This window comes from Sardina pilchardus, chromosome 1, assembly GCF_963854185.1.
Source record: "Sardina pilchardus chromosome 1, fSarPil1.1, whole genome shotgun sequence".
Lineage (NCBI taxonomy): Eukaryota > Metazoa > Chordata > Actinopteri > Clupeiformes > Clupeidae > Sardina > Sardina pilchardus.
Genome location: NC_084994.1, coordinates 46,869,753 through 46,894,591, shown reverse-complemented (window position 1 = coordinate 46,894,591; position 24,839 = coordinate 46,869,753). Strand labels below are relative to the sequence as shown.

The 24,839-nt window shown below is 49.1% G+C and overlaps 2 protein-coding genes and 1 long non-coding RNA gene across 3 annotated transcripts in view; 2 read left to right on the top strand and 1 right to left on the bottom strand.

The window, feature by feature from the left end:
* cacng5a (calcium channel, voltage-dependent, gamma subunit 5a) overlaps window positions 1-24,523 on the bottom strand; it is a 37,381-nt gene extending 12,858 nt beyond the window's left edge. Inside the window, exon 1 of the mRNA XM_062535847.1 lies at window positions 24,448-24,523. The gene's annotated coding sequence lies outside the window, so the exon portion shown is untranslated. The remainder of the gene's footprint in view (window positions 1-24,447) is intronic.
* LOC134079465 (uncharacterized) lies at window positions 7,703-18,343 on the top strand. Its single transcript, XM_062535547.1, has 6 exons — window positions 7,703-7,780; window positions 11,579-11,669; window positions 14,060-14,256; window positions 14,772-15,933; window positions 17,404-17,646; window positions 18,132-18,343. Exons 1-6 carry the CDS (start codon window positions 7,703-7,705, stop codon window positions 18,341-18,343), a joined length of 1,983 nt encoding a protein of 660 aa, XP_062391531.1.
* LOC134093415 (uncharacterized) lies at window positions 18,721-20,253 on the top strand. The gene is made up of 2 exons (XR_009940357.1): window positions 18,721-19,832; window positions 19,999-20,253. It is a non-coding gene; the product is annotated as an uncharacterized LOC134093415 (long non-coding RNA).
* Window positions 24,524-24,839: the final 316 nt, after the last annotated feature.

The window sequence follows — 24,839 nt, the reverse complement described above, 5'->3', positions numbered from 1 at the left end:
GTACCCCATTTATTTTCATGTGGCAAGAACATATTTCTATATGGCTTTATAGAAAAAGTGGCTCGGAAGCCATTTTGGGGAAAAGTTCTGCAATCAGACCATGTTTCCTTTCTGCTCTTTCCCCTACTGCAATAATGCTAACGGGGTTAACCTACACCTAAGAGGCTTTTTAGACAAAACACGGCATCAGACAAATGCCCTCCCTGGAGCAGCTGTGCAGAGTAAAGAGAATAATGGTCTGCATCCAAGAGTTCGCCGAAGGCTTGCACTTTATCGGCCGCATTTTCAGGACTGCACATTTGCGCCAAAGAGACACACAAAAAAACTCTTTTCAAGGGGAAAAGAAATATACTTCCCTAAAATGAGGGGGAAATGGTGCAGCATGTCGTGCAATAAGTCTTGTTATTAGCTGAAAGTGGGTACATGACTACATATCTTACACAATATTATTGGATGCCAACCGCATTCATAGTCTGAGCTCGACTCTGCTGAGAGGAGTACTGTACCTGATGCTTTGACTAAATAATGCTCTTTATCAATGTGATGTGATTAAACTGGGAACCAAACATCCCTAAACAACATACACAGTCCACTCCCCTGCCCAGACCACAGTCCAAGCCCTAACCCTTCAGGCGTATTTATTCGGAGGTCATTTGTTCAGCCACTTGTGGTATTCTTGCTCCAAGTCTTCTCCTGTATGCTGTTTGCATGGTGATGTGAATGAACTGTCCGTGTGTAAACATGAAAACAACATCGCTCTATTTGCCTACATGAGACTCATCTCAGGAGCTTTGCAGCTTTGCGCTTCACTGTCTTCATATTGCCACAGGCAATTCACGGACAGGCACAAAAACACACAAACACAAAAACACAAAAACACACAAACACAAACACACACACACACACACACACACACACACACACACACACACACACACACACACACACACACACACACACACACACACACACACACACACACATACACACACACACACACACACACACATTTAGTAACACAGTAAAGCATGGAGTGAATGCATCTCGAATATTTAGCCTTTAGAGGACATGATGTGTGTGAATATTATGACATAACATTTCACACACACTTTTATTTTCTTTCACCAAACGCGAAAATGTTGTTTTAGGTCACTGAAAATGATTATTTCTGAAACTCCATCCAGAGTTTCAAAAACTCACGTGTTTGCGTGTATACAGGGGTAAACAGAGTTTTCCATTTCCTTCAAAATGTCTGGTCTCCGATTGGTCAATATCTCCATCTATTTGACTGACATGTTCTTGACAGCCTTCAACGGCTGTTTTTGCTCTCTTATCTGTGTGGATTGACTTATCTTATAATAAACAGCTATGTATGGACAGGGCCATAGTATTACTATGATCTGAGAGGCTAGGATGTATCAGAGGTGTACTGCATGCATGTAGAAATATGACCCTGGTTGTGGGTGTCAGTTTCTGTTATTTTGGGGGTTAGAGACATGATGGGCATGTGAAAGTGTCACATCTCACAAACATAACTGTGTTTCCATGTGTTTTGTCGTCTTGGCAGTGTGTGTGAGACATAATCCTATAATTCTTCTCCTAGTGTATGTGTGCATTCATGTGTGTGACCATCCATGCGTGCAGATGTTTCAGTGTCTTTATACGTGGTGAAACTCTCTCTGTGTGTGTGGGTGTGGGTGTGGGTGTGTGGGTGAGAGGGGTGAGAGGGGTGAGAGGGCTGATGATGCATGCAAAGCTCCATGGCTGCATGGAGAGTCAACGGCCAGCCAAAGCCTGTGTCTGCTCCATGACTGTGACCAAGACTGCCTATACGAGCGCCATGCTGCATAGCTAAGCTCCTACATGGCTGTTCTGCTCCATGCAAGCATAGGAGTCTAGTCTGACATCTAAAACACAGTTCTGAGTCAGATGCTGCTCGGCAAAACAAGTAGCTTCTTCCTTCAGTATTTCACAATAACAAATAATACAGCAACATCCATGGAGCTCTATTGCTTGAAAACATCACCTATTACAACTAGCGATAACTATACTATACTATAAAAACACTGTCACCAAAAAACGGAACTGCATTTTTGCAAAATGTTTGCAAATGTTTACATCTCATACCCCGGCCTGTCCTAAAACAAGTCAGCTGAGATGTTTGCTCCACAGTTCCCTCTTTGATGGGGAAACTCTGGAGCTGACACGGTGCCCACGGTGCCCACGCTGTGGAGCCCGCGCTGCTCTCCTCTCTCTCGGTCTGTGTGTGCTGTGTTTACATAACGGGTTCCAGGGCTTCGGCTGGTGGCTTTGACATTCATTGATATTTACCCGGTGACATTCAGCACTCTGAAATCACTTACACCCACAGACGCCGGAGACACCTGTGTGACCAGTGCATCCACAAACAATTACCTCCTCGGATAGATGGAGCTCCAATTTCCTCCAGTTTCCCACTACATAAGTAGTACGCACCATTTTTGTTTGTGTCAACAGTGGCAACAGTACCCTCTCTCTCTATCTCTCTCTCTCTCTCTGTCTATCTCTCTCTCTCTCCCTCTTTCTCTCTCTTTCTTGCTGTCTTCCTCTTTTCAGGTGCTAATGTGCTGATCTCCCAGGGTGGAGTTTTTGCGCTGCGCTCAGTGCCAGTAGACGGCACCTTTCGGCCTCTAATTGGCACCTCCTACTGTACGTGCCACGGCCATCACCAGCAGCAGCAGCAGCAGCGCACAGCCCTGTTCATTTATTCAGTCATTTCCACCACACGCACGCACGCACGCACGCACGCACGCACGCACGCACACACGCACGCACACACGCACAGGGCAGCTGTCATAGACAGAGTTAAAGAAGAGCAGAGAGGTGGGGGCAGAAAGAGAGGGGGGAGAGAGAGAGAGAAGGAGGTGAGAAAAAGAGAGGAAGAGAGGGGAGGAGAGAGAGAGAAGGAGGTGAGAAAAAGAGAGGGAGGAGAGTACGAGAGAGGGGGAGAAGGGATAAAGCCAGGGCAGGAAGAAGAAGGGGAAAAGACAGATATGGTAATGAGCGAGAGAAAGAGATAAAAGGGAGAAATTGGAGCATGAGATCTTTTCACGGGGAGATTTCTTGCTTACGTGCGGGGAAGTGCGTGTGAAAGAAACAGCTGGAAAGTGTTAGACGGGCCGCTCGCGCCGCGAGGAGGAGGAGGAGAGCGGAACAGAGTCTCATTCTCCATCTGTCTACGGCTCACTCACACCTGGGCCTCAGTAATGGCCTCCTGCACAATCAGAGAGAGATAACGGCTCTGATTAAGGAGCTGTGTGTGTGTGTGTGTGTGTGTGTGTGTGTGTGTGTGTGTGTGTGTGTGTGTGTGTGTGTGTGTGTGTGTGTGTGTGTGTGTGTGTGTGTGTGAGAGTGTGTGAGTGTGTGTGTGTGTGTGTGGGTGTGTATGTGTGTGTGTGTGTGTGTGTGTGTGTGTGAGAGAGAAGACAGATTCAGTGGAGATATCTGCACGCATAATTGACTATTAGTGGGGTGTTCCTCTTCTTCTTCTCTGAACAAGTTATACTAATGTGTTTTTGTTTGTGCTTCTGGGTATGTGTGTGCATGTGGTGTGTAATGTGTGTGTGTAATGTGTGTGTGTGTGTGTGTGTGTGTGTGTGTGTGTGTGCGCGCACCACACACTGAATAATGCTTGGCAGCCAGGGCGGAGGAGGATAAGAGGACGAATCTGGAAGGAAACTCAGGGAGTGAGAGAAAGAGAGAGGGAGAGAAAGAGAGAGAGCGGGAGAGGGAGATAGAGAAAGAGGGAGCAGTGAAAGAGAGAGAGAGAGAGAGAGAGAGAGAAAGGGAGCAGGGAGAGTAAGAAGGATGAGTGTGAGTGAGAATAAGACAGCGAGTGCCACAGCCGGTGGCTGCCCTTGTCACTGTCCACAGTCCACACCATGCCGTCTGGAGCCAGAGGGAGCAGTGTGGCCCAGCACTACACACGCTGCACTGAGTTAGCTTCCTCCTCCATGTCCTCCTCCTCTTCCTCCTCTTCCTCCTACTCCTCCTCCGCCTCCATCTCCTCCATTTCCTCCTCCTCTTCCTCCTCCTCCTCCATTTCCTCCTCCTCCTCCATCTCCTCTTCCTCCTTCTCCTCCACCCTGGGCCTGATGGCTCCACACCCCCTCTGAGGCACTGCTCATGCGAGGCTTTTGAGGAAGGCTCAACAAGAGCCTACGACTGAATAGGACTGATGAGTACAGAGGTGGCAATGACAGACACACACACACACACACACACACACACACACACACACACACACACACACACACACACACAGGCACGTACACACCTGACACATTAGATCAGTTCTAACCAACACTACAGGCGCTGGTCTGTAACAGGTGTGAGATTCTGGGGAAAGTTGTGGGGGCAGTGTTGATTCGACGTGAGGGTGGTCAAGCGAGAGAAAAGATGATCCGCTTTCCCCCGGTGCCTCTAGACACCCGTGAATCAGTGACCGAGCACCATTCCTGGTCTCTTTTGGCTGTGGCTGCTTTTAACTGCCTCCTCAAAACATTTCACATGAAGTCACGATCCTCATCATTTACACAGATAAGTTTCCCATTTTGTTTAGTTTTTTTTTTTTTGGGGGGGGGGGGTGTTGTTTTTGCGGAAATGCTATAAATGTTCATCTGGCGTGTCCTGCGCTGGACATAATAGCTCATAATTGTGTTAATGTTGCTAATGGGCACTAATGACGGCAGGCGAGCGCGGCGTGCATGCAGATAGCACTAACGCAGCACACAAACAGACCCCGGCCACGCGGGGTGGCTCGCCACACTCCTCTTTAATCACCACCCAATTACGCGGCTGTTGTCTTTCCTCATAGTCATCCTCGCGCGTAACAGGACGATATCCATTAGCAGAAGGTCTGCATATGTAACACAGTATGCTAAAAAAACGTTGAACACGGCAGTGTCCTCAAATCTTGTGTTTTCTTTCGCATTTCTTTTAAGTTACAAAGCAGTTATAGAGTCAAGTGGTAGATGTGGACGATACTCGACGATATTGAGTGGGTTTCAGAGAGAAATAAATATTCTGTTTCTATAAAAATCCTTTGATCACGTTTTGTAACAAAAACAAGTCGAGGTAAAGATAAGGGAAATGAAATAGCTCTTGGCTCAGGTTCAATGGGTTTCTTATTTCTGAAAATGATAAATGCTAATTAAAAAGTTAACATTGATTAAAAAGAGTAGTTCCCAGACAGAAGTGTGATGTGTGTGTGTCCTTCCACCACCTCAGTCAGAACACAAACAGAGGGTGAAAAAAGCCACCATCTCTTGGTGTGTCTCCGTCTCCCGGGCGGGAGAAACGAGAGCGGCGGAGGAGAAGAGGAGCGAGCGGATGAGCGGGCGGAGTCGTCTTTAATGGACCTCTGCATCGCCCGTCCCCAAGGCTCTCAACGCCGCCATGTTTGTCCTCCCCGCAGGCTCCGCAGCTCATTTCCAACAACAACACACACAACACACCCAGACCCAAGTGGGCCCCTGGCCAGGGTCTCTCACAGCCACCATTTTAGGCAAGGGAGATGGCATCTAAACTACCTGGCTGTGAGCGCACACACAGTCATACACACACACACACACACACACACACACACACAGTCACACACCTATATACACACACACACACACACACACACACACACACACACACACACACACACACACACACACACACACACACACACAAACACACACACACACCCTGTCTGACTCACTCCACTCGTACTCCGTGGGGACCAGACTGCAGAGGTTCACCTCGGGACGGTTGCGGTGGCCCGGAGCCAGCTGTCGCCACGGTTTCCAAACACAACGCCTTGATTGTGTGAGGTCCACAGCCCCCCCATAAAGCAGAAGAAAGGGCAGATTTTTCAGGAGCAACCGCAGTGTAACGGGAACCGCTGTCCCACTGTGTTTAGAACAACAATATTCATATTTTAGGTTCAGCCAAGTGGCAGGATTAACAAATGACTTTGAAGTGGAGACCAGGGAGAAAAACAACAAAACAACACAGTGCATTTCACAGTGGCCAACAAATACCGCAATGATATTCATCTCTCAACAGTTCATAAATCTGGGAAAATGTCTCTCCTATACAAATGAAAGGCCTATATGATCGTCCTTCCTTAGGCATTATTGTTTTTTTAGCTCTTTACAACGCAGATACCAGGCACTGCACATATGTGACTATATGGAAGGAAGTGTTAATCACAACTGATTTTCACAAACCACTATAAGGCACAGAGAGAGATATCAAACTCATGAAATAATGAATGACATTCAGAGAAAATGTGAAGAAAGTGAACACCCCCACCCCCCACCCCCCCCAAACACACATTCCGTCCCCGCACATCCTCACACATCTGCTCTTGTGACATTTCCACTCATCTGCACGTCTCCTAAGTCTCCTCTGGAGCCAGCTCGTGGGTCGTGGCTGGAGAGAGGGGGGCATCTGGACACAAAGCCTCCGCCAGATGCCCCGTCCTCCGCAATCCCACAGGCTCTTGACCTCCGCCTGACCTCCCCACTTGCCCTTCAGCTGCTATTAGCGACAGAAGCGGGTCTGCGCTCGAGACAGGAGCGATGCCCGACACGACCATTCAGGATTACAGAAAAAGAGGAAAGGGGGGAAAAGGGGAAGGTTTGATTGATGATGTCTGATTCCTCAGTTAACACGGATCTTTTATCGCCCAGATCTCGCCACCGGCTCGTTTTCAGCCGACACAAAAGGGCCCATTCAGCGCGTGGTGAATGGCAGTTCCTCCACTGTTGTGTCGGAGTCATGGAACGGGATGAATGCGCGCCGCATGCCCTGAATAGGGGACATATTGTGGAGCGTTTATAATCCGCCTCGGAGAACAACGGACACCACGACGGGGGAAATCTGACACATTTCCGCACTCCCGCGCCGCGTGAATGGAACGCCATCCCAGAATCCGCATGAGCCTACCAGGCCGTGACTGGAATCCAGCGAGTGTCTGTCCTCTACAGAGGATGCCAATGCAACACTGAACAAACATCAGTGCCAAATACTCAAACTCATAGCCAATGGGAAAAAATATCCCCACTTTCAGACATAGTGCTTTAAGAAAGAAGCAACAGTGAAGAAAAGCCAAGTAAAATCCTAAAGAAAACTTGATAAGTAAATGAAGAGGATTTCAAACAGCGAGTCACCAAGCTCCAACCACAGTCGCTATAAAACCTACCCTGAGACTGCACACAACCCCCACAGGTTCCAGGCCCGCTAAGGCTTAGTGACATCTCAAAGTCAGAGTGGCTCACACACTAAAGTGTGTCCTCACGGAACTGGGTCTCAATCTGTGGCTCACTACTTGCATCCTCTTAAAATCTGATAAATCTTGATGTTTCAAATGTCGAAGATTTGCCATCAAAGCCATGTGACAGTGTCAATAACGACCAGTATGTTTTCTCTTTTTCAAATAAACGACACGTATATGCATGACGGATTAAGTAGCAGAGCATTCGCGACAGTTGCTAACTCTTTGAACTTTGCACAATCTACATTGTGCAACGTTAATGTTAGCTTGTGCTCCAACCGACAGTAGATGTTAACATTGAAGTTATCAGCCAGCTCGGTGAGGAGAGCAGGGGGGGGCGCCTGTTTACTAGAGCCACCGTCACTGTCCACCTCAGGCCTGAGACAAACAGCGGCGATGGCGGCGGGCGGTGGCGTCAGACTACAGCCCGACCAGAGTGCTGGAGAGTGGGGGGGCTGGGTGGGTGTGCGGAATGTAGGTCAGTGGCCTGCACCGCTCAATACCACCGCATCCAGCCTCATCAGCTTCAATTAAAAAGAGTTCACAGCTCCTACAAAACACCCCTTCCCCACACTAAAGTCAATGATGGAAAAAAATGCACCGAGTGTGGCTTGACGTTGACACACTACAACACCTACATGTGTCGACATGCGCACACACTCATATACACAGACATAGGCACACACACAAATATACACATACACATACACACACAAACAGAAAAAAATCAAGGCTTTTTGACTTTGTCATCCAGAGAGCTAAGGGTGCCCTGGAGGAAGCAAAAACCTACTAAAGTGCAGCCTCATAGCTTAATGGGATGACAGTTTAAGAGGAAATTAAATGTGTCACTGCCTGTATTTCACTGGAAGAGGTTGTGAATACTGAACAAGCCTACGTACGCGTGTGTGTCTCCGTGCATAAGAAATGTCATGCTGCGGAGTTGCTCGCAGCTTTTAACCCGTTGCATCATACGCGGATACACCATGAATGCTTCATGTTGCTGCTGGGGGGAGAGCGCAGCGCAGGCTTTTACCGCACATATCCTATGCAGGGCTCGTGTCCAAGATGCCTGCAACACGATCTGGCCATCAGCGAAACAGCCATGGCTGCAGGGGAACAAGGAAGCCAAGACAAACGCGGGGGGAAATATCGTCCTCAGATGCTCCACGTAAAGTGACAATTGTGTCTGTGTGCATGTAAATGCCTAAGTGCGTAAATGTGTGTGTGAGCGTGTGTGCAATGTGCATGTGTGTGAGCGTGTGTGTGTGTGTGTGTGTGTGTGTGTGCGTGTGTACACATGCTGTATAATGTAGATCTCAGTATTTCTGTATATGACCAACTGACCGCAATCCTACCCTGTTTATCTATCTGTCTGTCTATCTGTCTGTCTGTCTGTGTGTGTGTGGGTGAGCATGTGGTCATCCAGTGAGCTTGTCAGCACGATTCACTCGGATCCGATCAGATGAGCGGCTGCTCCCAGGTACCTTCTCGTGCGCGTCGCGGCCGGCGAGATCCGGTTTTGAAGTGTGTGTTTGCTCAGCCGCGCGGGAGAGCGGCAGACCCCCACAGGCCCCTAAAGATGCAGCCTCCCTCCTCCTCCTCCTGTCCTTCTCTCTCCTCCCTTCCTCTCCTCCACCTCTCCTCCTCCTCTCTCCCTCCTCTCCTCACCGCTCCACTCAGCAGTAGCACAGCACTAGAGGGCTAGGCTAACCCGTAACTGTCAGGAGGAGTCTGCCTGACCTACAAAACGCACCAGCGCTCTCCCACTGTGGGCTCTCTCTCTCTTTCTCTCATTCTTCCTCTTCTACCTCTCTCTCTCTCACTCTCTCTCTCTCTCTCTCTTTCTCTCGTGCTCTGTGCCCAAAGTAAACCCTGCCATCCGTTCACTGTGTCACTGGGAGAGTTGCTACGCCGCTGTGCCCATTTCACAGTCCTGCTCTCAAGCCATGCCTCATGTTTCACAACCTTTCCTCCTGCTCCCAAGTGGCCCATGAATACGGCGATTCAATGCCGTGCAATGCCGTGCAACAACCACAGGGGACCTCCATCGGTGGAGGGATTTGTCCGGTAAAATGCAAACCCCATGCCAACACACAGCAACATGTTTGCCTCCAACCCCCTTGAGTCTTTCATACGGTGGGTTGGATCCGCAGCCCAGAGGATGCTAGAGCTGATCTCTGTGTCACCAGAGTGGGGCCAGAGGCTGATCCCCAGACCTCCGCCAGACATCGCCAGACATCTCTCTCTCTCTCTCCCTCTCCCTCTCTCTTCCTGTCCCTCTCTCTCTCTCCCTCTCTCCTCTTGGCAGCACACCCTCATCCCTCCTCAGCTGTTTATCCGCACCATCTGTATCGTGTCACTCAGCAGCTCTGTTAGGCAGCTAATCAGACGTGTCAGCCATTTTCTTTTCAATTACCGCTCACCGACAAACCCCTAAACAACAAACACCACGGGGTCATGCACTGCACAGCTCCCCACATCAGACGAAAAACAAACTGCCAGGATTTGGCCTATAAGTAAACGGCAAACACCGACTTGTCACCGAGTGTCCTACATAAGTGGCATTTGGAAAAGTTGAACTTTCAGCGTGACTCATATCGGTTAGTATAGCAGATAGAGGAGGAGTGACTCTCGACTCTCCCTCGGAGATACCGACGGGAACGAGAACAGAGGCAAAAGGGGGTCTTCCTCTTATCTGTTCGAGCGAGATTTCTAAATGTAATTAAAAAGTCGTGACGATATTCCCGCGAAACGGAGCCTGACGTCTTGGGGAAAATACGACCTGAGAGGACGGAGAAAAAAAAGGTTATTACGCTTCTTGGCGTTTAATAATTCCCTGCACCTCTATCAGATGCAGCGGAAAATGAGGGGAAGTTGAACAGGGAGGCTGGCCCGAGTCTACAGACTCCCATTAGTATCTGTGAGACACGCTTTTAAAATACATTTATTCCATTTGGTTGGGCGCACCACAGTGGACATGGGACCACCGGCGGTGTTGGCAGACGGGGGCCTGCAGTGACCCCTGATCCCTGACGGTCATCAGCATAACTGAGAGGCTGAAAGACTTTCTCTTGATATGCACCCCCCCCTAACATACAGTGCCTATAGAAAGTTATCATACCCTTTTGAAATAGTTACTTTTTTTGTCTTACAGCCTGAAATCAAAACCCATTTTAAAATGGCAGCATCCGTTTTCCCTTCTATCCTGACCAATTGCCCAGTCCCCGCTGAAGAGAAACACCCCCAAAACATAATGTTGCCCCCACCATGCTTCAAAGTAGGTATGGTGTGTTTTGGGTGTGTTTGGGTGTGTATACTGTGTTTGGTTAGCGCCTGGAGCTCAGTCCAAAAACTTCAATCTTAGTCTCCAAAAAGTTCGATCTTAGTCTCATCTGACCATATAAGCTTTTTCCACATGGTAGCAGAATATTCCAGATGTGTTTTTGCACTGAACTCCAAGCGCAATGTTTGGCGAAAACCAACACAGTACACCACCCAAAACACACCATACCTAGTGTGAAGCATGGTGGGGGCAACATTATGTTGTGGGGATGTTTCTTTTCAGCGGGAACTGGGCAATTGGTCAGGATAGAAGGGAAAATGGATGCTGCCAAGTACACCCACATTCTTAAGGAAAACCTGCGTCCCTCTCCTAGACAGTTGAGGATGTGGAGGTCATTCGCCTTCCAACACGACAATAATCCTAAACATACTGCCAAAAGAACAAAGCAGTGGCTTAAGGATAGGATGGTGAATATCCTTGAGTGGCAAAGTCAGAGCCCTGACTTAAATCCTATAGAAAATATGTGGATTGACTTGAAGAGAGCAGTCCATCGCCATTCCCTATAGAATTTGACTAAATGTTAACATTTCTGTACGGAAAATTGGGCAAATATTCCCCTATCTAGGTGTGCAAAGCTATAATAGAGACATATCCAAACAGATTGATGGCTGTAATGAAAGCAAAAGGAAGCTTTACAAAGTATTAAGTCAGGGGTATGATGACTTTTCCAACCCTGTTATTCTAGTTTTTCATTTTTTATTAATTTTCAGAACTGTTTACTTTTTTTTCATTATTTTGATGTTGTACAGCTACATTTGTTAATAAAACTGGAAAAGATTTTTTTTAAAATGGGTTTTGATTTCAGGCTGTAAGACAAAAAAAGTAACTATTTCAAAAGGGTATGATGACTTTCTATAGGCACTGTATACGCTTTCCTTACTATTCATACACAGCTGTGTGAGACTGAGCTAGCTGCCTGGTTGTGTTAGGTTGCCTTCTCACTGGGTCTGTATAACTGGACCGTACCCGAGTGTGATTACTCCCCCCTGGCTCTGACCCTGCTGGTCTCTGTGTCACGGGGTGAGCAGACGGGAAAAGTGGGGGAGGGCAATAAAGACTAAAAAGATGGGATCCTCACGGGGCTTAATTGGGGCGACACCAAGATGGCGGCCTCCATCGTTTGTTTACACACAGGTGTGCAGTGGTAATAGTGGGGATGACAATCAGTACAATTACACACAGGTGGATGGTGTTAATGGTAGGGATGGTGATTGGTGCACGGGGGAAAAGTTTGGGCTTTTAAACACCCGGGTCTTAGGCAATGCATGCGTCTTGGTGGGGAAGCGGTAGCACGTCGTTCAACGAGTGTGGATTAAGCTGGAGTGGAGTGAAGGCTTTGCCGACCAGGGGAACAACACGGATCTCGGGACTGACGCTGAGCCTGGGGTTCTGGAAGCTGTCGGGTTAACCCCGCTCCCACACACCGCGCTGTTGGATGACTGAGGGGTGAAATCGTTCACCCCTCGCGAAGTTAAGTACTTTGTTGCTGTAGCCTACTGCTTAACGTTGAATCGTCGTGTCTGAAGCTATCATATTGAGCCTGTGACTACCACCATTGTCTCAGACATAACGTAGGCTGCTGGTGGAATTGCTGTGGTTGCCTTTGAAGACGCTGCCCTGAAGCCTGTTTATCCCCGTGATTGTGCAGCTACTATAGTGCGCACGCCATTGATTGTACTTGTGTGCTTCGTAACGAACTGTGCAGATGCGTTGCGTCTGCCCAGCATAATATCCCCGAGACTGTGTAGCTACTATATTGAGCACGCCATTGACTGTGAAACTGCGTGCCTCACTAAGAACTGTTTTCTGCTTCCGGGCCTGATATATCCCCAAGACTGTGTAGCTACTATATTGAGCACGCCATTGACTGTGAAACTGCGTGCCTCACTAAGAACTGTTTTCTGCTTCCGTGCCTGATATATCCCCAAGACTGTGTAGCTACTATATTGAGCACGCCGTTGACTGAAACTGTGTGCCTCATTAAGAACTGTCTTGCTTTCTCGCCTGATATATCCCCATGACTGTGTTGCTACTATATTAAGCACGCCATTTACTGTGAACCTGAGTGCTGCCTTATTAAGAACTGTTTTTGCCATCTGTTCTAATGCCTCCGACTGTGTAGCTACTATATAGCGCACGCCATAGACTTTTGGACCTGTTATTACTCCGCTCCTTCGACTGTCCTTGTCACCCTTCAGCAGCTTGGCCTTTCCTCCAGTCTATCCCACTCAGGGACAGGACAGCGTGAACCTCAACAGCCCAGCCCTTTTGGTGACGGCCTATAGTGATGTGTGTGTGAAAGACCGTGTGACCCCACTGTGAAGTATGGACATGAATTGTCCCTTGATGTGACGTGCTGTGCTGTGCTGTGCTGTGCTGTGTTGTGCTGTGCTGTATTGTGCTGTGCTGTATTCCACGTGTGTTGACCTGTTACCCCAACATCTGGGTTGTTGGGCCCTCCGCTTAACCCTGTCCACCTGTCTGTTTAGGCAGCCATTGCCGTCCACGTGTGAGGGACTGGACTAGGACCTGGCCTGCTGCAGCCTCGGATGACCAGTCGGTTGGGGGATCCAGAGACTACCGAGCGGGTGTGGTAGACTACACAACACACACAACCCGGGACCCTCAGCTGACTGACCGAGACGGGATACTGAAGGACAAATTAAACTGGACTATTACATCCTTTATTACGGAAAAACACTACAGTTTTAATTGTTACTTAAATAAAATACAGACTTTTACTAGCTCTGGTGTCTGTGCGTGCTTGAAGGGTACAGTGGTCTCCCTGGGGTAGATTGTGGTAGAGAGGTGGCAACAGCGCCCCTCGCCTGTGACATTTGGCGTAGCCGTGCAGGATTCTACCTTGGGTTGAGACACTGTGCTCTTCAACATGCAAGTGGACGGAGAACCAGCTGACAGGCCCCAAGTACTGACACCACTTTTCATGGGGGCACCATGGGCACAACGCTTTGGGGGGTCCACATCAGAGATGAGGTTGCAAGAATGGATAGCACAAATAAAATACCTGATTGACATCCAGAGACTGACAGAGACTCAACAAGCTCAGTTTATTCTAGGCTCTTTGGAAGGGGAAGCAAAAAGGGAGATACTAGCTGTAGAAGAAACAAACCGTAACACCTCAAACAAAATTTTTGATCTTTTGAAAGGATTGTATGGAGACACCACTCCTGTAGCGGCTGTAAGAGCATTGTTTTTCAACTGCCGTCAGGGCCCCAAACAGACTATTCGTGTTTTCTCTCTGCAGTTACGTGAACTCTTTTCCAGGCTTAAAAGAAGAGGTGGTGCAGATTTGGGGGATGGAGACGCCCTATTGAGGGACCAGTTTTTAATGGGCTTACGAGAGGGGCCCATCCGTCAGACTCTCAAAGCACAACTTCGCCGTGATCCAGCGTTGACGTTTGAGGCTGCGCGGAAGGAGGCTCTGGCCTTAGAAGAGGATCGGGCCCAGGAAGATGACCTGCCCTCCTGCATGGTGGTCCGAAACTCTGAAGCTGCTGCTGCAACAACCCCAACCGTCGACTGGAAGCAGGAGCTTCGAGCAGAAATTATGAAGGACGTTAAAGAACAGATGACCCAGCTGTCCAAGGTGATCTTAGAGGAATTGCGTGCTGGACAGTCTACGGTCCCCCAACTCCCTCGTGCACGAGCCCACTCCACTGGTTCATGGGAGGGACGTGGGCCATCCAGTCAGCCTGTTCGGCCCAGATTTCAATGGGATGACCAAGGCCGCCCCATTTGTATCAAGTGCGGCAAGGGGGGCCATATCAGCCGTTATTGTCCTGCTCGACGCCCATCCCAAGAGGGTTTTTAGCTTCACCGGCCACTGAGGGTCAAGTGGCCGGGACCTCTACAAACGACCCCCCGCGGCCCCTTAAAGATGTTTTAGTAGGCCAGTGTCCAGTTGTCAGTGTCAAGGTAAACCACAAAGAGGTACAATGTCTTGTAGACACAGGTTCCCAAGTAACAATGTTTGCAGAGAGCTTATGTAAGGAACTTTTCTATGAACAAGAACCCCAGGGCCCCTATGGCCCATGGCTAAAACTGCGTGGTGCCAATGGACTTGACATCCCATATATTGGTTATTTGCTGTTGGATTTTCAGGTACATGGTATTCAAGTACCTTCTCGAGGGGTCGTGGTCGTCCGTGATGACTGCCTAGGCTCCCACAGGGCGCTCTTAGGCATGAACGTAATTGCCTCATGCTGGGAGGAGTTGTTCCAGTTAAAGAGCCCTCCATCGGCTGGGAGTCGCAGGACTGCAGATGCAAAGGAGTGGGAACAGGTCTTCACCGATTGCCATCGAATCCAAGCCGCGACTGCCCAGCAAGAGACAACGGATACTGCTCGAGTTTCCTGCCGGTATGCAATTAGCGTTCCTGCTAATAGTGAGGCCCTAGTTTGGGCCAAGCTGCCAAGTCGAACCCGCTGCCAGAACACATGTGTGCTGGTAGAAGCGCACGAAGAGCGCCAGGGTGTGGAGGTGGCCAGAGCTCTGACGAGGGTGCACAGAGGACGGGTGCCAGTGCGGGTGCGCAACCTCCTGCCACACCCTGTGCTCCTCCATCGACATCACAAGCTGGCTAAGGTGACTGGGGTGGACGCTACTCAGGTGGTGGATGGCCCAGATATTCACTTGTCTGAGGTGAGTCCTGGGGTGATAGAGGTGAGCGTGGTACAATTGGGGACAGACTTGAAGGACATGGGGGAGGGGCTTCCTGAACATCTTTCATGTGAGTCCCTACAGGGTGATGGCCTCAGCACTGACCAACAACAACAGCTCAGCCAGTTCCTGGCAAAGTGGCAACACGTGTTTTCATCTCATGAAGAAGACTATGGGTGCACTGACCTGGTGACCCATCATATACCCACAGGTGAGGCCCCACCTATCCGAGAGAGGTACAGGCCCGTACCCCCCACCCTCTACAAAGAGATCAGGACCTTATTACAAGGTATGTTGGAGAGTGGGGTGGTTCGGGAAAGCAGCAGCCCTTGGGCTGCCCCAGTGGTATTAGTCCAGAAAAAGAATGGGACTTGGAGATTTTGCGTAGATTATCGCAAATTGAACAGCGTTACTAGGAAAGATGCCTACCCTCTGCCCAGAATAGAAGACTCTTTAACCAGTTTGAGCCAAGCTGCGTGGTACTCCACCCTAGACTTGGCAAGCGGGTACTGGCAAGTCCGCGTTGAGGCGAAAGACCGGGAGAAGACCGCCTTCACCACTCCATTTGGGCTCTACGAGTGGGACAGGATGCCCTTTGGACTCTGTAATGCCCCTGCGACATTCCAGAGGTTAATGCAGAGGTGCTTAGGGGGGCAACTGTCCGACTCGTCATTAGTTTATTTGGACGATGTAATTGTTTATTCTGTTGACTTTACAGCCCACCTAAACCACTTGGATGGAGTGTTCCAGTCCCTACAGAAATATGGCCTCAAGTTGCGCCCTGAAAAGTGTCAGCTATTCCAACGTGAAGTCAAGTTCCTGGGCCATCGCATTGGTGGAAAGGGGGTCTCTCCTGATCCGGACAAGGTGGCAGCTGTTCAGGACTGGCAACCACCGGGGACTGTAAGGCAAGTGAGATCCTTCTTAGGTTTTGTTGGTTATTACCGGCGCTTTATAAAAGACTTTTCAAAGATAGCTAAACCGCTCAATGCTCTACTAATGGGAACTGGGCGACAACAGCGACGGGGTTCCCCCCCTATTGAGTGGACTACAGAATGTGCGTCGGCATTCCAGAAGCTGAAACAGGAACTACTCCAAGCACCTATCCTTGCTTATGCCGATTTCACCCAGCCTTTTGTTGTGTACACAGACGCTAGTAATAGGGGCTTAGGAGCAGTCCTGGCTCAGCGGCAAGGTGGTGTGGAGCGAGTTATCGCTTACGCCAGTAGGAGTCTCCACCCAGCCGAACGAAACGATGTTAATTATAGCTCATTTAAACTCGAGTTGTTAGCCATGAAATGGGCGGTCAGCGAGAAATTTAAAGACTATCTATGGGGCACAAAGGTGAAGGTGATTACTGACAATAACCCATTGGTCCACTTAAAAACAGCTAAGCTTGGAGCGGTTGAGCAAAGATGGGTGGCGCAACTAGCTAACTTTGATTATGAGATTCAGTATAGGCCGGGAAAGGAACACACCAATGCTGATGTTCTCTCTAGGCTCCCTGATGCTGGCGACGCTGCTCCAATTTCTAGCCCACCTGTAGGGAATGACGAACTGCTGGTGGGTGTTGTCGAGGCACCAGGGACCGGGGAAGGCCTTCCAACCTGCTGGGGATGGGACCCCATCCATTGGCGCCAGGTACAAGAAGGGGATGCGGACCTGGCCACGACCCGCGCCTATCTAGAACAGGGCATACTACCCCCAGCTGCAGAAAGGCGTACACAGACCCCACTTGTCCAGAAATATCTGGGCCAGTGGCGACGACTGAGCTTAGAGGATGGGGTGCTATGCAGAGTTGCACAAGACCCCCTGACTAATGAACCTAACCACCAAGTCATTGTTCCCCAGGACCAGGTTAAAGCCTTACTGGAGACTTATCATAACCAGACAGGGCACCAGGGTCGAGACCGGACCCTGTCCTTGTTGAGGAGGCGGTTTTATTGGCCACAAATGGAGACCTGCGTTGATGGCTTCCTCCAAGCTTGCCCACGCTGTGTGCTCCGTAAGACTAGACCAGATAGTCGAGCCCCACTGGTCCCCATTGTGCCCCAAGCCCCACTTCATATGGTAGCTATGGACTTCCTCACTTTGAGTCGACCCACAGATCGTTATCAGAACATCCTTGTAATAACAGACCTGTTCACTAAGTTTGCTTGGGCGGTTCCAACACTGGACCAGACTGCTGTGACCACCGCCCAAGCCCTGTGGAAAACCGTGCTACAGCCTTTTGGGTGCCCAGAGGTCTTCCACTCTGACCAGGGTGCCAACTTTGAGTCCGCTGTGATTCGGGAGTTGTGCCAGATCTACGGCTGCCGTAAGAGTCACACCACACCCTACCACCCCCAAGGGAATGGCAGTTGCGAGCGCTTCAATCAAACCCTATTGAATCTATTGGGAACGTTAGAGGTAGATCAACAGAACAGGTGGGTTGACCATCTCCCATACCTGCTTCATGCCTATAACAACTCGGTTCACAATGTCACCGGCTATGCCCCTAGTTTTTTGATGTTTGGTAGGCATGTGCGCTTACCAGTAGATCTGCTGTGGGGAACTAAGCAATCGGAGGGGGTGAAAGATGTGACTGCATGGGTGGGTCAACATTATGATAGGCTCAGGTATGCATATCACAAAGCCTCTGAGCACTTAGGTACGGCTGCTACCAAGAACAAGCGCCTTTATGACAGGACGGCACAAGAAGCTCCGCTGCTAGCCGGTGAACGTGTGTTGGTCTACGACAACCGGAGGAGGGGCAAAGGGAAGCTAAGTGACCGGTGGGAGGCCCATCCCTATGTCGTTCAGGGGCAGAGCCAACCGGACCTGCCGGTCTACACGGTGAGGCCCGAGGGCAAACCAGGCCCGGAACGGGTCCTGCACCGCAACCTGTTGCGACCATGCCCTCACTACCCGACAACACTAGAGGGAGCTACAGACCAGCCAACACCTACACCCCAACCACCCCAGCCACTGATGGGATGGACATGGACTCCGGCAATGCCAGGGCCGCCAGCTGAGGGTGGAGTCCCAGGACCCGACCCAGGGCCCGACCCAGGACCTGATCCAGCACCCGAACCTGAGCCTAGACACTCTCAGAGAAGTACACAGGGGAGGCCTCCACACAGGTATGGGGATTGGGGGCCTTAGCATGCGGTTCTCGGGACGAGTACCCTTTAGTGGGGGAGGGTGTCACGGGGTGAGCAGACGGGAAAAGTGGGGGAGGGCAATAAAGACTAAAAAGATGGGATCCTCACGGGGCTTAATTGGGGCGACACCAAGATGGCGGCCTCCATCGTTTGTTTACATAGCTACACACAGGTGTGCAGTGGTAATAGTGGGGATGACAATCAGTACAATTACACACAGGTGGATGGTGTTAATGGTGGGATGGTGATTGGTGCACGGGGGAAAAGTTTGGGCTTTTAAACACCCGGGTCTTAGGCAATGCATGCGTCTTGGTGGGGAAGCGGTAGCACGTCGTTCAACGAGTGTGGATTAAGCTGGAGTGGAGTGAAGGCTTTGCCGACCAGGGGAACAACACGGATCTCGGGACTGACGCTGAGCCTGGGGTTCTGGAAGCTGTCGGGTTAACCCCGCTCCCACACACCGCGCTGTTGGATGACTGAGGGGTGAAATCGTTCACCCCTCGCGAAGTTAAGTACTTTGTTGCTGTAGCCTACTGCTTAACGTTGAATCGTCGTGTCTGAAGCTATCATATTGAGCCTGTGACTACCACCATTGTCTCAGACATAACGTAGGCTGCTGGTGGAATTGCTGTGGTTGCCTTTGAAGACGCTGCCCTGAAGCCTGTTTATCCCCGTGATTGTGCAGCTACTATAGTGCGCACGCCATTGATTGTACTTGTGTGCTTCGTAACGAACTGTGCAGATGCGTTGCGTCTGCCCAGCATAATATCCCCGAGACTGTGTAGCTACTATATTGAGCACGCCATTGACTGTGAAACTGCGTGCCTCACTAAGAACTGTTTTCTGCTTCCGGGCCTGATATATCCCCAAGACTGTGTAGCTACTATATTGAGCACGCCATTGACTGTGAAACTGCGTGCCTCACTAAGAACTGTTTTCTGCTTCCGTGCCTGATATATCCCCAAGACTGTGTAGCTACTATATTGAGCACGCCGTTGACTGAAACTGTGTGCCTCATTAAGAACTGTCTTGCTTTCTCGCCTGATATATCCCCATGACTGTGTTGCTACTATATTAAGCACGCCATTTACTGTGAACCTGAGTGCTGCCTTATTAAGAACTGTTTTTGCCATCTGTTCTAATGCCTCCGACTGTGTAGCTACTATATAGCGCACGCCATAGACTTTTGGACCTGTTATTACTCCGCTCCTTCGACTGTCCTTGTCACCCTTCAGCAGCTTGGCCTTTCCTCCAGTCTATCCCACTCAGGGACAGGACAGCGTGAACCTCAACAGCCCAGCCCTTTTGGTGACGGCCTATAGTGATGTGTGTGTGAAAGACCGTGTGACCCCACTGTGAAGTATGGACATGAATTGTCCCTTGATGTGACGTGCTGTGCTGTGCTGTGCTGTGCTGTGTTGTGCTGTGCTGTATTGTGCTGTGCTGTATTCCACGTGTGTTGACCTGTTACCCCAACATCTGGGTTGTTGGGCCCTCCGCTTAACCCTGTCCACCTGTCTGTTTAGGCAGCCATTGCCGTCCACGTGTGAGGGACTGGACTAGGACCTGGCCTGCTGCAGCCTCGGATGACCAGTCGGTTGGGGGATCCAGAGACTACCGAGCGGGTGTGGTAGACTACACAACACACACAACCCGGGACCCTCAGCTGACTGACCGAGACGGGATACTGAAGGACAAATTAAACTGGACTATTACATCCTTTATTACGGAAAAACACTACAGTTTTAATTGTTACTTAAATAAAATACAGACTTTTACTAGCTCTGGTGTCTGTGCGTGCTTGAAGGGTACAGTGGTCTCCCTGGGGTAGATTGTGGTAGAGAGGTGGCAACAGCGACCCTCGCCTGTGACATCTGTTCACATTACATTTTTGTTTATGTCATAAACACTAGCTTCTTTTTTTTACCAATATCGCTGGGCAACGTCGCAAAAAATGGTAGTTCATTTCAAATAGATAGCGTTCAAATTGCGCCAGCATTCTAACAAACCGTCCCTCATACCACTGTGTTCTGGCCAACTCTGGTCCACACACGGGGCCGGTAGACTGTGTCAAAAAAATCAGCAAACCATCAGTGCAAACGAACTTGTGTCCGGAGCAAATGTGAGTGTGAGTCTAGTGTGAGTGCACCATTTGGTGTGTCAGTAATGTACAGCAGGGACTTCCTGAACTCTCCCTGACACACATCCTTGGTATGAGCAAGTCCTCAGGGCCGTGCTCACACTAACTGACTGAGTGACGGAGGGGAGGCTGGATTGGCACGACTCCATCTACACCGTGCTCAATTCATAGCACAGCTGCTCTGAAGAGTCAAGCGTCCTCCAGCACGGAGCACCATATAGCACTCTACACACTCAGGCGGCCTACAGGAAGTGTGTCTACTCATCTGCATGCACTAGAGACCTTTCTAGTACACACATTTGGAAAGACTGAACTTTGGGAAGACTGAATACTTTTTTGTGAGGAGAAACGTGTTTAGGATACTAAGTGTGTCTATACGTGTTTGATATCCTAGACTGGCCAAGCATGGGTGTTGCATGACAAACGCCTCCTCCAATAATGCATGACCAATGCTTCCTCCCATAATGCATTTCAAATGTATTAATTCAGCCATTTCCTGCATGACTCACCTCATGGGGTTTCCAAGAGGGAAACGACATGAAAAAGAAAAACAAAATGGGAGTCGAGGAACAGACCGTAGACCAACCCCTCTCCGCGATGACTAACGTTTCACAATCTGCATCGTGTCGTGTCAGCCACCCATCGTGTACCCATCACTGCACCGACCAGCTGTTCCAGGACAAAAGGTGGAGCGGCGCTAACTAAAACCACCCACTCGCTCCAAACCCAGCAGAGCGACTAATCAGTGGAAAGTTCCGGCGCTCCGGCAGTGATGGCGGGTTGATGGCGGCTGAGCGGGGAGGCTTGTGTGAGACTGAGGCAGGCTGGCAGGGGCCCTGGTGGTGGAGCGGGGTTAGCGGACAGCCCATTAGGGAGAAGCCCGGGGTAGGTGTGAAGGAGCCGCTGACAGCCTGGCGGCTCACTGGTGTCCACACACACACACACACACAGTACACACACACAGTACACACACACACACACACACACACACACACACACACACACACAAGCTTGCAGATGACACACACTGAAATACACAGACCAGTCCACATATGCTCAAGCACAGAGGCAATCACACACACAGAACACACGCAGGCACACTAGCACACACACACCACACTCAAGCACACAGACAAGACACACACACACAACACACTCAAGCACACAGACGCACTAGCAAGAACACACACACAAAGACACACTGCCCTGCTGAAGAATGACCAGCCGCTCAGGTTCATTGCTTTCCAACAGTAGTCTCTCTCCGTCTCTCTCTTTCTCTCTCTCTCGCTCTCTCTCTCTCTCACACCCACTCTCTTCCTCATGTCCTCACTTTTTTTTATTGCTTATTTATTGCTGCACAGTTTCCCTGTTGGGTCTGACAAATTCTCACACATCCCTGCTGTCCCACAGTGGTGTGTGTGTGTGTGTGTGTGTGTGTGTGTGTGTGTGTGTGTGTGTGTGTGTGTGTGTGTGCGTGCGCGTGTGTACGTGAGCATGTTTCAAATGACAAAGATCTCAGTGTTGATCTCTCATCTCCGCACTATGGCAGATTATATTTATGTGGCCAGATATGGGAAACTGGCACACTCATCTTGACCGCTGTGTCCCCCATTATCTACCTGTTTGATGGGCCTACTGACCTTAACGAACCTCAGAACTACACTAGCACACACAGGTACACAATATAATCTTGATGCGATTAGGTACAGTACATGCATATCTTCAAACATCCATTATGTTCACCACTGACACCTCAAGCAAGCCCAGCATCATCTAAGGCCCTTTGTTCACCGTGAGGACATAAATAGCACCACCAGTAAACAAAGCCCTGCCCAACGGGGGGCATTCTAACAAGCCTTTACATCACGTGGATAGACTACAGTTAACACCAGTGTGCGTGCACAAGAGCAGAAGTACCCATCCAGTGCATGACATTCCCAATCACGAATAATCGCGGTGTGTTTTCATACGGTGTTTCGGAAATTAGGAAATTGTAAAAAAAAATCATTTTAAGGGTCTATGCACATACAAAGGCAGCTGAATATAAGACAAGAGCAAGTACTGATGGTCTGTATTGATCTCAGATCCATGGGATATATTCATAGCATGTTGGGGGAGGATGGTCTACAGTGACCTTGGTTCCTTGACTTCAGCACCGGTCAGCAGCAGGTATTGCTTCCCTTATACGATTGCTTGGTCACTAGCCTACCCGCCCTTCTTAACCCAAAACAAAATGGATGCCCAATTGGAGCACCTTAGATGATCTGACTCTGATTCCATGCTGATTCCACCAACGCTTCAGTTCTCTTAGCACAGGTAGGACACGGTTCAAAGGAGAGAGCTTCAGTCAGAGAGATCATTTAGCTTGCCATAAATATGCCACTGTTATGTACAGCAAATTATAACAGTGATTAGGTTAAGCCTATTTTGTTATGTTAAATGGCATTCAGCCCAAGGAAGATAAGGAACATGCACATAAAACTTGTTTTAATTTTGCTGTGCAATTGTGATTATATTGACCATCATCATGCATCTGTTTTTATCCGAATCAATAAAAATTCCACGTGCATTGAGAAACTCTGGGAAAGTCTCATCAGAGGAATTTTGTCCTTTTGTGTGTAATGAATGGAGGAAATAACGCTATTATTAAACTTGCTTAAAGAGAGTATGCACCGTGCCATGCCGCTCTGATGTGTGTGTTTTCACACTAGAGTACATCCTAATTAAGTCTTAGACAGCTGCAAGTCAAATTCACATTCCACGATTGCCTCCTCCTCTGCTGTCCTGCCATTATACACCAACGTCTAAATTACAAAAGTAAAAAAAAAAGAAAAATAACATTCAACATGTTTCTCCTCTATTTGAACAGATTTGTAAATCCTGAAAAGTGGACAGAAAACAGCAACAGCAAATATAAACTTGACACAAGAGATACACCGATAACTTAATTTAAACCGTTGAGCTCGTATCTACTGATTTTCAGTTGCTGTAAAGTACACGTCGGCTGCTGTCCAAGGTCCTGATCATCTTTTCCAATTACAGTTCAGCGGTGAACGCTGACCGTTTCGGATCGTTTAGCGTTTAATCACGACCATGCAGATAAATGAAACAGCACACAAGTATGAATGTCGCCAACACATCAAATCGATAGCCACTCTTCTCTGGCGAGCTGTCTCTGCGCGGCTAATGTAGACCCTGGGGTGCCTATATAATCAACTAACCTCAATGACAGTTCAAATCTGCCTATACTGTACGCTATTGTTTCATGTTTGAATGCAGGAAAAAACGTAAACATTATTATGCTTGCACAGATGGATTTAGCTCTTAAATGGGATGTCTTTATACAATAGCCTTTGCCAAGTTGGGTGCAAATGAATGACAGTTTGAAGGTTGCCCTGTTGTGGTGACCAGGTTATGAGGACACTCATAGTTGGGTCGGTGTAACCAGGAATCCCAACGGCCAGGGTCCTCTCTGTCCGTCAGAATTCAGTCAGTTTGTCACCGAGGTCTGCTGTTACATCGAGCACTGTTATGAGAATCCCATTGTCATCATCATACATGACTATAAACGACTGAGTAGAGAAGACGCTATTTAACCAAGTAAACGCAAGAAAATGTATTATAATGTAGTTGTGTATCCACATACAATATTTAACTAAAAATACACACATTCACAAATCACCTTGAAAAGCAGGAATAACAACAAGTGATACACTGAAAGTAAGTGAAGTAAATGTCAGCGACCAACAAAGTCCATGAGGACATTTCGGTGGTCACTCAGTAAAGCGCAACATGTCTTTGGGACAATTCGTAAATAAAAAATGACAGTGCTTACCCTCACACGGAAGTCTCAAGGTAAAGTCTCTCTCTCTCCGTATTTGCTCCCGCGCTCTTGCTCTGTTGTGTTCTTCACTTGTCTGTATGTAGAATGCCGAGGGAGCGCGAGAGGGATTGTGTTGAGCACGCGCAGTTCTCCACAACAGGACAGTGAGCGCTTTGGCGCGCACTCGACTTGGCTCTCGCGCCGGCAGGTGGGCAGCTTTGAGACGTTCGCCCAAAATTCTCACGAGACAGAGTAAAAACAACAGATTTTAGTAGGCAGAAAAACAAACATTGCGCTCAAGTATGGGAAAATACACGTCTATCCGAGCGCTTATGTGTGGCACTAATAGGGGTTGCGATGTCTGCAGCAGTTCACCCTGGGTATGAGGGCTCGTCAGGCTTCAC

Excerpts from the sequence above, each read along its gene's own strand:
- LOC134079465 (XM_062535547.1), top strand. The coding sequence starts at position 7,703 with ATGGCGGCGGGCGGTGGCGTCAGACTACAGCCCGACCAGAGTGCTGGA. Across the intron at positions 15,934-17,403 it reads CAGGATGCCCTTTGGACTCT|CTATGGACTTCCTCACTTTG; the intron begins GTAATGCCCCTG and ends TTCATATGGTAG. Across the intron at positions 17,647-18,131 it reads GTGCCAGATCTACGGCTGCC|GGGCAGAGCCAACCGGACCT; the intron begins GTAAGAGTCACA and ends TATGTCGTTCAG.